This window comes from Balearica regulorum, chromosome 5 (assembly GCF_011004875.1).
Source record: "Balearica regulorum gibbericeps isolate bBalReg1 chromosome 5, bBalReg1.pri, whole genome shotgun sequence".
Classification (NCBI taxonomy): domain Eukaryota; kingdom Metazoa; phylum Chordata; class Aves; order Gruiformes; family Gruidae; genus Balearica; species Balearica regulorum.
This window is the reverse complement of record NC_046188.1, coordinates 7,904,565-7,920,368: the sequence shown is the minus strand read 5'-3', so window position 1 is coordinate 7,920,368 and position 15,804 is coordinate 7,904,565. Positions and strand designations below refer to the sequence as shown.

The 15,804-nt window shown below is 42.4% G+C and overlaps 1 protein-coding gene across 2 annotated transcripts in view; it reads left to right on the top strand.

The window, feature by feature from the left end:
- The window catches only part of KCNH5 (potassium voltage-gated channel subfamily H member 5), a 160,954-nt gene that overhangs the window by 92,889 nt on the left and 52,261 nt on the right, over positions 1–15,804 (top strand). For both annotated transcript variants that reach the window (XM_075753351.1, XM_075753352.1), the window contains exon 8: positions 15,312–15,511. In XM_075753351.1, the coding sequence (XP_075609466.1) occupies positions 15,312–15,511 (200 nt within the window). The remainder of the gene's footprint in view (positions 1–15,311; positions 15,512–15,804) is intronic.

The window sequence follows — 15,804 nt, the reverse complement described above, 5'->3', positions numbered from 1 at the left end:
GACATTTGCATAAAACAAGAAATACGTGAAAGATCGTTTTTCCCAAACCATCAGTAGAGGAGATGAAGAGGCTCTGCTCCATAGATAATAAAACTGAATGCCTTAAAAGATTAAAGGAAATATTTGCAATTTGATCAAACAAACTATGGGGAATAAAATGAACTCCATTGGGATTGGTTTTGCAAAACTGAATAAAAGATGTAAAGAAAACAGCTTTGCAAAGTCAACTACAATTAATAGTTCAGTATAAAATTAATGTACCATACTGCAGAGGTTTGGGAACAAGCAGGCTGGAAGACCTGAAAAGACATGCTAATAAATGGGTTGTTGAATTTCATTTTCATTGGGTTTGAAGACTTTATCCTGCAAGGGTTACAACAGTTTCTTACTCACAGTAGTAATCAGTGGTAGGAACAACTGAATGTGAATGATACCTGCAGGTATTAGTAGCACAGGCTGATTTAGGTCATTAATGCAGAGGGACCAAAAAACCTGAAAATACCATCAAACTCCTCATTTTAGGTACAGTCCTTATTACATGTAATGATTTTGCATGTCATCGCCTCTAACCAAGGGAATTAATGGCATTCATGCCCAGCTATTAGTGCCTCGTAACAGCTGAGAAATAACTGAGGATGCTTCACATATTGGCAAAATAACCCGGTGGGCGGGAAAGACCCTGAAGTAATAAATATTTCCTTCAGCTATCAGCATATGAACAAAAACATTGAAGGCATCAAGATCATTTAAATTAACCTAGCTGATCTCACTGTTACTTGAATAAAGGCTGTTCAGCATCGTTAACGGCACATGCGATGTCGTGCCACTGGGATTGCCAAACTGGAGGGTTAAACCTTAATTTTAGAAATTAATGCTTGGTCTTGCTGCTAAAGAGTTAACGTTCAAGAGACATCTCATAATTGTTGTAAGTGCTGGGTCGCATCTTGACATTTTTATTCCCTCAAATCTCTCATTTATTTTCACTGGATTTTTAGGGTTGGCTTAGTCACTCTTGGATAAAATCCAAGAAAGAACAGCTTTGCCTGCATTTGCCTTGCTCTGGGAAATAGTCCTGCTTGTAGTAGAAAGATGATAAAATCTTCCCAATTATTGGGACTTAAGCCATGATACTAACATAAAACTAAAAAATTTAAGAAACAATTGCATTTTGCCCAGCCTTTTTTTTTATTTTTTACCTCATAGTTGTATCTAAGTGCAGCTTTTCTCCTTTGTGCTGCAGGTCTTTTTTCTGCGTAATCCTGAAATAAGGGTTTCTGGTTTGATACAGCAATCCCACCACCGAAGGGATTGTGAGAAGGGCAGATGAAATTCAGTGTCAGTGCATGCAAATTAATACACGTAGGCAAAAAATAGCTAGCTATACCTATACAATAATGGTTTCTAAATTAGCAGGTAGCACTCAGGAAAGACATCTGACTGTTACTGCTGATAGTTCCTTGAAAATATCAGGGCAATATTCAGTAGCAGTCAAAAAAAAGGCGAATAGGATTTCTAGGCAAGTCAATGCAATTAACGTCATTGCGCTGCACTGCACCGTTCTGCAACAAGGCTTTCTAAGATTAAAAAGGGTGTCTGAAAGGTGAAAAGAATGAAGCATGGAGTGACTTTCTCGGGAGAGGTCAAATAGACAACGGCTCTTCACGACTGAGAAAACACAGTGGAGGATGGCTTACAAAAATCCAGGGTGGTGCCCAGGCAGGAGCAGTTACTCACTTTCTCGGAAGGGGAGCTGGGGGTGGCCAAGGTAAAGGCTGGGGCAGCCAGACTTGCAGAATAGCACGGCAAAATACTTTGTCACGCAATGTTTTGGTGAGAAAAAGCAGACGTGGGTTTGTGGAAAGGAATTAGATATTCTTGGTGGACATGTCTGGCCAGTGAGAATACGTACCATGGTCTGGATGCAGTGGGCAGTTCAGGAAGTGCCTGGGCTCTGCATTCATGGAGATCTGGAAGGAGTAGCCCAGGGCAGAGATGCCCTGTGCACCCGCTTTCCTGTACTCTATCATAAGTACCTGGAAGGGGCTGCAGTCAGAGGAAGGGTTTTGGCTTAGATGGGCAATTGGTGTGATGCCGCGTGTCACTTCTGTCGCTGTACACATCTCTGTGGACCATACACATCCCAGGCATCTTCCAGGCAGCGTCTGGAGCTTTACAGCAAGAATGCCTTCGTCCCAAAGACCGTAACTTCATTGCAGCATCTCAGAGCAGAGTAAGTGGATTTTAGTGAAACAAGACATTTAAAAATGTTACGGAACAACCACAAAAAAGTCAAAGGAAAGTGATAAAATACACTCAATTATTCTCCTCAGATACTCTCCAGACATCAGTGTAATTTCATTGACTTCAGTGAAATTAGTGTTAATGTAGGAATGGAAATACAGCAAATCTAATTCCAGCATCTCCTTCCTGGAATAGTGAGCAAGAAAACAAAAAGGTAATCAGATAGAAACAAGTGCTGATCAGAAGGAGTTGGACAGGGAGGAGGAGAGCTCCGCAAGCTGCTGCCAGGAAATAAAGACACTTTTCCAGTCTCACATAGTCAGGGAGAGTTCAGCAATACGGGTACAGAAGCTGAAATGAAAAGCCAGACTTTTTTTGTTTGTTTTAGTTTTCCAATGTATGCATTCTTTTGTTGTTGTGTTGAATATTCTCAAACCCCTTCTACCAGGACAGCATCAATGGCTAGTAATATTTCCAGCAATGTTTTTATTTTTGTATTATGGAGGAGCGAGTGATGGAGAGCTGTGGACTGGTGGAAAGAAGTGGAGGTAATGTGATTGATACAGTATTTAGACAGCTCTTTTTTCATCTGAAAACAGGTCTGTTTGTAACCTCTGGAGTGCTGATGTCCAGTTCTACATATATATTGCTGTCTGGCTTTGTGATCCTCTGATAGACAATGCAAAAATATGTTTAAGGTGTTGCCTGCCATTTTGCCATGCCATCGCTCTTCAGCAGAACAGTTTGTGGCACTTGCAAAGGTGAATGTGGAGAGAGAGTGTCTTCCTAGGACCATAGATGTTCTCTCAAGTGCCATAAAAACTACCCAAATATAATGGGATTCAAATCGACATTGTGTAGGAGATGAAACCCTCTCGCTAAGCCCATTCACACTATCTTCCCCAAAGACCTTTCTCCACTGGTGAGAAATGGCTTCGTAGTGACTGTGGGTGACAGACCTGTGACTGAAACATGGTCCCACCGATGTGTCCGTGCTGGGGGGTGTGGATGTACTTGGAATTCATAAAGAGTTAGTTGATAATGATGAATGCTAAATTAAGAGGCCAACTTTTTTCCTCCCCCCTCCTCCCGGAAGGATGCAGTACAGAGTAACACACATGATTTCATAGAGTATAAAAGTGGGAAACGGGCTCATTTTTGCCGTTAGATTTCACTTGGCTATTGACCGTTTTACAAGACAACCACCGAGGAAGCTCTGAAGAAGCTGTCAGGCTCGGTGACAGCTCAGCATCTGCCACAGCTAAATCGATACTGCAATGAAGGACAGGTTCCCAAAGTGGATAATCAAAGCAGAGTAAAGTTAATTCACCTTGAAAGCCTAAAAATATTAGTGTGAAATTTTTTAGACAAACCCAGCATCATTCCAGCAAAACGTGCGAGTTGCTGAGGTCCAGCCCTGAGCAGGAGCCTGCCCAAGCATTGCCTTCAGCGGGAGTGGGGAGCAGGCTTCGTGAAATGGAAACCCGGTGCTGAATCATGCAAAAAGGGGTTCGCGTTGGCCCTGATAGGTAACGGTGCGCTAGAGTCTCATGGTTTGGTTTTGTGGAAAATACTCCATTATAATATAAATTTGTGTGTGTGTGTGAAGATAATGAACGTTCCATTTTTTCTTAGGCTGTTAAGACTTTTTTTTTGGCATCAAAATGGGATTTTCTTCCATTGTTCAGGTTTCAACGGTTTAAAGTCAAAGGACTGGAGGAAAAATGTTTAGCTATGAATTATTTTAGCTTTATAAAACTTGGAGATGAATTGTTTTAACTTTTTGTGGAACTCTTTTTTTTTTTTTTTTTCCCCTCTTGATTTTAGTGCAAACACTTCAGGGAAGGCAAATCCAATTTGAGATAGACTGTCAGCATCACATCGAAAGTTTTGAATACAAAATTTTGCTCAGCTCTGTCCAGAGATGCTTAAATTGCAGGACTGAGAATTAAAGGGAATGTGCTTCTGCAGATGACTTAGATGAGTAAGAAACATTATTGTTCAGTTCAATGAAGCCATTTTTGTGGTCATTTTACAAAGGAGAATTATTCTGAAAATAATAGGATGCAAACATCATCCCCAAATTTGAGGCTTTTAATATTAACAGTTAAGTACTTAATTTTGTTCCTTTTGTTCCTAAAAATACCCTATAATTAGATAGAAAAATCTATCCTCCCAGGGTTCAGGCTGATGAATTGAAATAGAGAAAGAAGGAACCACCAAATAGAAGCAGCATTACTTTACCTGCGCTCTGTCTCATTAACATTTTCAGGCAGTTATTGTATAAGCATGCACTGTTTTCCTAGCAGGTGTATTTACCACAACCTCTCAAGGCTATGCATGGCTTGCGTTTTATAGCTGGAATCATTTGTCTATTTGTCCCAAATCCATTCTTATTAAGTGTGCTGAGATAAAATTGAATATTTAATTAAATGAATAAGCAAAGTTAGATTTGAAAGAAGTAGAAAGAATGAGGCGAATTACAAGACTGAATGGAAAATTAGCAACTGCGGAAAGTCTGAGCCCATTCATATTGTATGTTCACTTTACACTTACATACAGCTGTATCTTTGTGCATGTACATGTGTAAATATCTGTATTTTTGAGTATCTAAACCACACCAACATGCAGATTTATACAGTACAAACTTTTACATTGGCATACGCAGAAAAAAAGAACCTAGGAGTAGAAAGCTAGAAACATCTTCTAGTACAGTCCAGTATTTTGAAGGTGTGTTTACAAATTTCCTATTACATTTTAACAAGACAGGCAATTTAGACGGTGTTCCTCAGTGTGCAAGTGATGTTCTGGCATCCTGCCTCCAGCAACGTTGCTATCCAGGGCTTATCTTAATGTGACAAGAACTTGGTGTCCCACTAAAAAATTCCCTTAAAAATATTAAAGAAAAAAAAAATCAACAACAGAAAAAAACCTCGCAGCTCAAATCCAGCGAGAAGCCGTCAAGTTGTTTCACACGGTAATACTGACAGCTGCCAACTTTGCTCAGAGGACTTTTTTCTGGAGATGATCCCTTTGGTTCCTGTGCTTCCATTCAATAGCGCTGGAGACCCTTTGCGTCCTGTGCTTGTTACTGGTGTCAGTTTTGACACGATGTGGCACGGTGAGGAAGGCACAAGGGATGGTTTTGATCCACACGTCAACACCGGCCAGTAATAATAGTAAAGACAGCGCTCGGGGAAAGCAGCTTCTTTATGTCTTTGATGGAGAAAGGAAAGAGCAAGATTTATGTGATGGGTAGATGATTGTTTGACAGACACAATTCAGCTTTTTTCGATATGCTGGAGAGATTTGCATGGAAATGAGGCAATATTAAAGATAATATTCAAAATGGAGAAAATGATAAATAAGGGATGGAACAAAGTGCTAGAGGCATGGGGTTGCTGGCATTCATGGTGAACATAATTCTCATTAATTTTGGTCATCTTTTGCCTCTCTACTTTCCTTCTGCACCCGCTGTAATTCCTTTAGGGAAGTGATTGCCTTGTAATTAACATTTACCATTGCACAGGACTTTATGCAGCGTGTGTTAGATGTGCCATTTGGTAAGGAAGTGATGGATTTTGGAAGAAGCAAGAACGATGAAGTATTAGTACAAGAAATGGTTTAGCTCATTTCACTAGTTAATTATTCTCTGTGTTTATATCATACCATTCTTATAAAAGGAAACTTAAATATTCCTCCCCCAGTTGTCACCACCAAAAGCTGTGAACCGTTAGACCCAACTTCCACTGTGTATGTAATATGTAGAAAAATCCCTAACTCTCAGCCTCTTACTCAGAGCCCTTAGGGAAAAAGGTTTCCAGAATTAAGGCTGTTGTAGGGGACGTTGAGCTGGGAAGAAGTTGCGTGTGAACTGTGATTTCAAGCTGCTTAGCATCTGCATCACCAGACCCAGGCAGCCCTTGGCCCCTCATCCTCAGGGGGACAATGTCTAATTTTGTTGTCTATGCTGCTGAGTAACCTTGGCCAACCTCAGCTCATGCCCATCGCTTCCTCAGGGCTAGAAGCCAAACGCACTGATAGCTGTGGACAATGGTAGCCTTAATTTAAGACTGTGTTTTGAAATACCGATTCAGCCAGTCTTGGATGGCAACTCTGTGCAAAAATATAGCTAGTCAGCTCATCACATTTGCATGGTGGAGAGGCATTGAAGCTTTAAAGTAAATATTTTCTGTTAGCTAAGTGCTCTCATGAAAAAAAAGCTCCCAGTTTCACCATTTAAAAATTAGTGACTGTACAAGTGCAGTTGAAAGCCCTTATTTTTATAAGGATTTTTGCATAAAGTATGCAAAATGCCTAGCTGCATCCAAAGCAGCTGTTCCACTCTGCTGTGCAAAGTGTCCCCTACAAAGGGAAGAACAGCGAGTGTGAGTTCGTACCGTTTACTACTGATGATCCTCTTAATTACATAATTATTTAGTTCTCGTCAAGCAAATATCACATCAATGTTAACTGGGATTTTACAGACCTGTCTTTATTATCATTATCCTCTTAATTTAGAGTTTGCATTACTATAGTATCAGGAAGGTGTTGGGTCAGGAAAGTGGGTGAATATCACCTGGACCCACGGAGGAGCTGTGCATCTTATGTGACTGCAGTAAGTGATATAGGAATGCATGGAGGGCCACCACCTCCCTGCGCTGGCAATATGGGACATACATCTGGATGCAGGCACTGTACGTAGAGTGTATAGGCCATGGGGATGATGGAATCAGACTGGCCGTGGTGTGCATTCGTCTAGACACAATTGCATCCAACTCCCCCCTGATTTCAGCAGTCAGGTGATTTTGGTGAGAAGTTCAGAGCTGAAGTTCACTGCTGAATCCAGACCTTTGCCCATTAGCTTCTCCTTTGCACAGTGGGTGTAACAATGCATTGTTGGGGCTTATGGGAGGATAAATATATTGGATTATGTGGCACGGGATAGTACATTGATATGACTGCAGGGGTAATTGGAGGAAAGAGTTGGTTTTTTTTTTTACTTTGGGTACTTTTGGAAATAAAATTTGAAAGCCAGCGTGCTCTGGTGTTGGTATCTCCTCCCTGTTAATAGGGAGTAATTATGTTTAGGACACTGGTTGAACACTGCTGTGAAACTGGAACGGGGCGGGGGGGGTATATTTTAACAGCACAATATTCAGTGGGACCAAGAATTCAAAATTAAAATTGGCCTTTTGAAGACCTGTAAAGCTGTGGGGTTGCATTGGTGGTTCCAGTAGCACAGCTGGCAGGCAGGAGGTCCGCTGCGGGGTGGAGGTGGGAGGCTGAGGCTGTGGGGCAGGACAGGGCAGGCATCAAAAAGGTGCTGTAAGACAACGATAAGGGAGGGGGCTAGAGGAGTTATTTTCCGCCAAGTAATGCACTTGGTTGAATAATGTTGATGGATTTGCAGAAAGCTGTTTACTGTGGCCACAGTAGCCTATTGCTGCTGCTGCATCTCAGGGAGGCTGTTGGACTTAGGAGATGGACGCTGCGCTGTGCTGCCAGGTGTCACGCCGCAGAGCGTCTGCAAACGTTTTGCAATATAATCAGATGTATTAAAGTGAGGTGGAAGGGAATAACAGAAAACTGGTCTGCTTTTAAAATAATAGATCAGGTATTTGGGTACTGGGCTTATATCTAACTATATCTGGTATCTATATATTGGGGGTTCTGTCGAATCTCTCCTGAATGATATAGCTTTAGTAATATTAACCTAATAATCTTGCAGGAATAGCTAATTCCAAAAATTCATGGAATAAGTTGCAAGTAGCCTCAGCATGCAAAAATGAATATGTTCTTCCAGGATCAAGGCATCATCTTCTTCTTTACAATTAGATTTTAAAGGTATATTGTATATGCTTGGATTAATAATACTTTAGCATAGAGCGGACCATAGGGAAAATTAGATCTGTCAAACAAGCCTTCAGTTCTTAAAGGCAGATGTTCCTATCTGGACATATTTAGCATACGGTCAGGATACTAAGAGATCTGAAATGCTTTGGGATAATTTAGGTAACTGAGTTTCGGGGGTTTTTTTAAGTTTCTTTTTGTTTTTTAAACAGACATAAAGATTTATGTAATACTATTGCTAAATAATTCAAAACTGTTTTATGTATGTACAAATATAGTAACATACATTTTCTATATAAAAATATATAGCACTTAGATCCTTGTGTATAATTTAGGGGAGATTTTTCAACACTGAAGAGTAAAAATAGAAATTAAAATAACAGTTGAACCACCTACCTCACCTTTAGGACTGAGAAAGACTATTTCTGCATCATTATATCAAATTGATCTCTATGAAATCTAGTAAAGACTGTTCCAGATTTACACACAGAGGACAATTAAGTAAATGTGCATTGCATGACTGTAGAAATATAACAGGAAATGTCTGCAGAAATGCGAGTCATTAAAGAGAAGGTGAATAAATGCAATTTGGCCTAACTAGTTGTTTCAAGAAATTAGGTAATTTCACCTTCAACCTCTGTAGCATCATCTCTCTCATTTCTCGTGAAGGAGAGTCTAAATTATCACTATTGAAGTGTATGTATACCTTTAGAGTTTTCTTTACAGATTGTTTAAATCCTCTTACTATCAAGAGAGGCACAGTATTTTATTTCTTTCAGAACCTTTTGCAAATGATCTTTACTGCCAGTTCCCCTTGCCAACAACAATTAAAATACAGCGAAAGTGAAATGCCCTCTGTAGGGTTCCTCTCCCTCTGTTTTTTTAAAGGTGAGGGGTAAGGTTCACACTTGGGACTTCAACATTTGCTCATTAAATAAGGATGCACTGAGAAATATTTACTTGCTAATTACAGGCACTAAGGGTCATTGATGGAGACTCAAACCTTTAAAGGCTGAGAACGGCAAGAGCAGCATTAGATGCTTGCCAGTGTGTCCACGTATGTACACGTGCCTGCACGTGTGCATCTGTGCATAGGAGATCCAACGTGCACCGGAGGTGGTCGGCTCCCTGAGCTGAGACATCTCTGCCAACTAAAGAGCTGATCCAGCTCACCTCTCTGTTCTGTCCCATCTCTATCGTATTTGCTAATGCAATTACCCCAACTTAAAGTCGAATGGGGAAGAGCAAAGGTGGTAACTTGTATTTTTAAGGCAGACTAACCTCTTCTCATGAGACCCTCCCAAGCAGAGAACCCTTTCCCTGTAGAGGAGTGTCACAACAGGTGTAACAAATGCAATGCAAATTATTTTAGTTATATATTTGTTATTTCCTTATCAGCACAAACTTGTTCTGTTGCATACCAAGACCTGCAAACCAATAAATATTAGCTTTTTTTAAATGGCCCCCTTTGCTAGTTATCATACAGAGAACAGGGATGGGGAACTGATTTACAGAGAGGTGGATTTTCCATGCCAGATTATGAAAAAAGTGGTCTCCCCCAAAAGACAGCAGTCCAGTCCCAGCAGCTACCAGTGTTGGCACAGGGAAGCACCATGAGTGAGGAGAGTCTTTGAGGCACAGCTTCAAAGCTGTGGAGATCTAAAGTAGGTTCCTTTTAAATGTTTGACAAAGGACCCCTATGCAGTAACCTGTAAGAGAAGTGGAATATTTAGATGAACTCAACCATGTGTCTTTACCATTTCCAACAGGAGGCAAAGGAAGACTTTGATTTCCAACAGAGGGGTAATGCGTCTGTGCAGACTCTGCAGCATGTAGGCTCGTGAATTCTGGCTTAGTGAGGTACTGCTGGGTAATGCTTCCAGCAATTTTGCAGGCTTGATCCAATGATTTATTCTATCCTTAATTTCTTGAGCAAACATAGTCTTTTTAAGTACAACTTTCCAGGACCCTATATTAAGAGACACAGAACTAGAATTTCTCTTCTGGCTGTATATTTTCTACAAATTGTCTCTGCCAAAGAGTCATTTTTTTTTGCAGAGGAGGTAATATGTGCCAGTTGCTTCAGACAAGCTGTTTTCACCATGGCATTCTTAGCTGTTTCCAACCTGGCAGGTGTCAGAGTCGAGTCTCTTTTTTCCCAGCCTTCCAAGGCACTCTGTCACATTTCCATCAGCCTGCGTCTTCTGTGCAGGTTTGCATGGCCAGTTGGGTTGTATGCATTGTAATTGCATATGCACTCTAGCCGTAGTTACAGGCTTGCATAAATTTTACTCATGCAGAAAGGCAGGGTTGCGGGGACAGTTTTGACTTCTCTTTACATTTATAGTCACAGTCATTTTTAGATGCATCTGACATCAGAGGGCAGGACAAGAGGTATTCTGCACTCACATATCTGATGAGCTGAGTTAATGATAAATCAGCAACTGTTCTTCAGAAGGATGAGGGATGTTGCACTTAGAAGAAATGACAGTTCATCACGTTTGTCCTACTACAGATGTCCAAAACAGTGCTGAAAGCTGAAAAAAAAAATAAATAAAAAAGTTAGGTGACATTCATCCATCTAGTCTTTGTTATCCACATACTCTGAGTGAGTATTGATATAGAATCATAGAATCCTTTAGGTTGGAAAAAACCTTTAAGATCAAGTCCCGTTGTAAACCCAACACTGCCAAGTCCACCACCAAACCGTGTCCCTAAGTGCCACATCTACACATCTTTTACATACCCCCAGGGATGGTGACTCAAGTGCTTCCCTGGGCAGCCTGTTCCAAGGCTTGACAACCCTTTCGATGAAGAAATATGTATCTGAATGGGTACAGAGGTAGAGAAGACCTTTCAGTAGCTAGCAGATATGATACAACAATCAGTAAAGCAAGGAAAAAAATGTACCCCTGCAAACAACTTTATTTCTGGATATCACATAGAGTATTAAGGTGCTGTGTTTTCTAAAATTGAAACCTCATGTACATCTTTGCTACACATTGTGTGAATTTGTTTGATATGATCTTGTGTGTTGAGATGAAAAATCCCAAGATTTTGATGAAACAATGAACATGGTATTTCTGATAAGCATCAGCATCTAATTTTTACGCGGACATAGTAAAAAGCACTGTGAGAAAATTTTCCATTAAACAGGTTTCAGGAAAGCACCATATTTCTTTAAAAATGCCACCTCTCAAATAGGGGTGATAAATAACAGTAAATGAGTATGAAACAAAGTATGTTTCTGGAATGAGGTAGAAATGTGTTGTGTAGAAGGAAGACGCTATGTAGGGAGAGATGGAAAGCATTCTTCCTTTCACAGTGAGTTATTTCTTGCAATTTGTAGGCTGCAGTTGTTTTTCAAAAAAAAGCAATATGGAAATGCATAGCTGCATTCTGCTATAAAGTACCTCCGAGCAAAGATTATTAAAAATGACAGGCACATTTCTGTGTACTCGATAATGTCAAGAGCAGAAGTGCTGCACATTGGTGTTATGAGATATCAGAATAATTCTCTTTTCTGCAAAATCTGTTATGCCTAATGGAAGAATGTCATTTTGGGCTGGCTTGCAAGGGTAATTACATTGTGACTCAATAAGGCACCTTCAACTTGCTTGACTTGAAGAGCGTCTCTTAATCCACCACTATTCAAGACAGCCCTAGCAAAGTGTGCATTTAAGTTTTTGCTTAAATGCTTTGCTGAATTTAGACTTCAGAAATTAACCGTTCTCCATCAAATACTGTTCACTGCATCACACTTGTAATAGTATACTGAGGTTGATGCCTTTTCAGTTGGAAAGGCTTACTTAAAACATGTGATTTTCTCAAATATGGCATGTCATTCTTCGATATTGCACAGCTCAACTGGCTGAGCTTGACAGTAACAGTGGCATGTTTGGAAAGGGGAGGATTAAACCAGAAGAGGAGGTAACTCCAGGAATGGGTTTGAGGTAGTGCTTTCTGCTCTACCGTGTCCTCCTCCTGCCCTAGTGATATGTTCTCGACAATGAGGTGAACTTGGGACTTTCTATTTGTCCTGGTTTCAGCTGAGATAGTTAATTAACTGTTATTCGCTAATCCAATATTTCTCTCTTTGCAATCATTAGTGACTAGCACCTAGAGTTGACATGACATGTCCAAGTCATCTGCTCGGGTTGGCAGTGAAATTGGACTGTGAAATGCCACTCTGAATCTTTCTTGTGCATACCTTGGCCATTGACATGGGACCCAATTTGTATAGATATCTCCTTGCCAGGCTTCTCAGGTTCCTTTTTTCTCCATTTTGTTTCTTTGGGGCTGAGGTTCACAGCTGTGTTGGTTTTGCATGGCAAGGTTTTGGTAGCGGGGGGGCTACAGGGGTGGCTTCTGTGAGAAGCTGCTAGAAGCTTCCCCTGTGTCTGACAGAGCCAATGCCAGCCGGCTCCAAGACGGACCCGCCGCTGGCCAAGGCCAAGCCAATCAGCGCCTCTGTGATAACATATTTAAGAAAGAGAAAAAAACAGTTAGAGAGCGCTTTTGCACCCAGAGAGAGGAGTGAGAAGATGTAAGAACATCTGCAGACACCAAGGTCAGTGAAGAAGGAGGGGGAGGAGGTGCTCCAGGCACCGGAGCAAGATTCCCCTGCAGCCCGTGGTGAAGACCATGGTGAAGCAGGCTGTCCCCCTGCAGCCCATGGAGGGAGGATGAGGGGGTGTAGCGATTCCACCTGCAGCCCGTGGAGGACCCCACGCCGGAGCAGGTGGAGACACCTGAAGGAGGCTGTGGCCCCGTGGGAAGCCCGCGCTGGAGCAAGCTCCTGGCAGGACCTGTGGATCCATGGAGAGAGGAGCCCACGCCAGAGCAGGTTTGCTGACAGGACTTGTGACCCCGTGGGGGACCCACGCTGGAGCAGTCTGTTCCTGAAGGTCTGCACCCCGTGGAGGAGACTCACGTTGGAGAAGGCCGTGAAGGACTGTCTCCCGTGAGAGGGACCCCACGCTGGAGCGGGGGAACAATGAGTCCTCCCCCTGAGGATGAAGAAGTGGCAGAAACACCGCGTGAGGAACTGACCGTAACCCCCACTCCCCGTCCCCCTGTGCCGCTGGGGGGGGCGGAGGTTGAAGCCGGGAGTGAAGTTGAGCCCGGGAAGATGGGAGGGGTGGGGGGAGGTGTTTTTAAGATTTGGTTTTATTTCTCATTCCTCTACTCTGTTTTGCTTAGTAATAAATAAGATGAATTCCCTCTCTAAGTTCGGTCTGTTTTGCTCGTGATGATAATTAGAGAATGATCTCTCCCTGTCCTTATCTCGACCCGTAAGTTTTTTTTTCATTGTACCTTTTCTCCCCTGTCTAATGAAAGAGGGGAGTGATAGAGCGGCTCTGGTGGGCACCTGGCCCTCAGCCAGGGTCAACCCACCACAGTCTTTTTTGGCGCCCAACGTGGGGCACGAGAAAATCGAGATAAGGATAGTAATTGGAAGAGGTAACGGGCAAAACATTGACTGAACGTAACTTGAGAGTGATATAGTGGTGAAGGGACTAGAGGTAGATTTTGTGTGTAGATTGTCCACTCTTGTTTGGTGTTGTGATAGTGTTGTTTTGATTTTGGTGTGGGGAATTCTTTTTCTTTTTCTTTGTTGATGTGATTAGTATTTGTGAAGTTTTGTGTTGAATGTATATTTTAATGATAATTCTTAAATATGTGATTCACAGAGGCGAGGGGTGGAATGTGTTGGTTTTGCATGGCAAGGTTTTGGTAGCGGGGGGGCTACAGGGGTGGCTTCTGTGAGAAGCTGCTAGAAGCTTCCCCTGTGTCTGACAGAGCCAATGCCAGCCGGCTCCAAGACGGACCCGCCGCTGGCCAAGGCCAAGCCAATCAGCGCCTCTGTGATAACATATTTAAGAAAGAGAAAAAAACAGTTAGAGAGCGCTTTTGCACCCAGAGAGAGGAGTGAGAAGATGTAAGAACATCTGCAGACACCAAGGTCAGTGAAGAAGGAGGGGGAGGAGGTGCTCCAGGCGCCGGAGCAAGATTCCCCTGCAGCCCGTGGTGAAGACCATGGTGAAGCAGGCTGTCCCCCTGCAGCCCATGGAGGGAGGATGAGGGGGTGTAGCGATTCCACCTGCAGCCCGTGGAGGACCCCACGCCGGAGCAGGTGGAGACACCTGAAGGAGGCTGTGGCCCCGTGGGAAGCCCGCGCTGGAGCAAGCTCCTGGCAGGACCTGTGGATCCATGGAGAGAGGAGCCCACGCCAGAGCAGGTTTGCTGACAGGACTTGTGACCCCGTGGGGGACCCACGCTGGAGCAGTCTGTTCCTGAAGGTCTGCACCCCGTGGAGGAGACTCACGTTGGAGAAGGCCGTGAAGGACTGTCTCCCGTGAGAGGGACCCCACGCTGGAGCGGGGGAACAATGAGTCCTCCCCCTGAGGATGAAGAAGTGGCAGAAACACCGCGTGAGGAACTGACCGTAACCCCCACTCCCCGTCCCCCTGTGCCGCTGGGGGGGGCGGAGGTTGAAGCCGGGAGTGAAGTTGAGCCCGGGAAGATGGGAGGGGTGGGGGGAGGTGTTTTTAAGATTTGGTTTTATTTCTCATTCCTCTACTCTGTTTTGCTTAGTAATAAATAAGATGAATTCCCTCTCTAAGTTCGGTCTGTTTTGCTCGTGATGATAATTAGAGAATGATCTCTCCCTGTCCTTATCTCGACCCGTAAGTTTTTTTTTCATTGTACCTTTTCTCCCCTGTCTAATGAAAGAGGGGAGTGATAGAGCGGCTCTGGTGGGCACCTGGCCCTCAGCCAGGGTCAACCCACCACAACAGCATGTGCAGGCTGAGCCGATCTTACAGGAGATCCACATGATTCTTTGGATAGCGCCTTCAAGGTTTACTGTCAGGCTGAAGCTACAGTTGAAAATTAGTTTGGATTAGTGTAGGGTATAGAGTTAAAATGCACCAGCTGTTTTTAAATAACTCCATGTGTGGACATTATCTGTATGACTGATTTTGTAAATTAATGCAGACTGAGTGGCTGTATGAACTGTATGGGTAAATTCAATAATAACTCTGTACATATGTGTGTGTGAGAGTGTGTGCATAAATAGAGATTTTCAGTTGACACCTATGCATTTGCAGTAATTTGTAATCATACATAAAATTCTTTGAAGTTATCCTTGAATTATGAGTAGCATTTACTGGAGTATACATATTTATTTTTAATTACCTTTGGGTTTTTTTCAGCTCTTCTTTATGCAACTATTTTTGGAAACGTCACCACCATTTTCCAGCAAATGTATGCCAACACCAACCGATACCATGAGATGCTGAACAATGTGAGGGATTTCCTAAAATTATATCAAGTCCCAAAAGGCCTTAGTGAAAGAGTCATGGATTATATTGTCTCAACCTGGTCCATGTCTAAAGGAATTGACACAGAGAAGGTATGAGTACATGAGGTAACAATTTAAATGGCAAGAGTTTCTGTCCATTGTATACTTTATTAGAAACAGGACTATGTAACAGCATATAACTTACTAACAAATTCTTAACTGCATGCTACTCCATTATTATGTTTGTGTTTGGATCAAAAACTAGATGTTTTGGAAAAGGACTGTTTTGCTGCTTTGGAATTATGCCTCTATTTTTTATTATGGTAAATGTTTTCTGCTTTCCAGTCTTACTTTGCCTAAATACTAAGTAATTTCAATGTACTTAACTATTGAAATCAATGGGA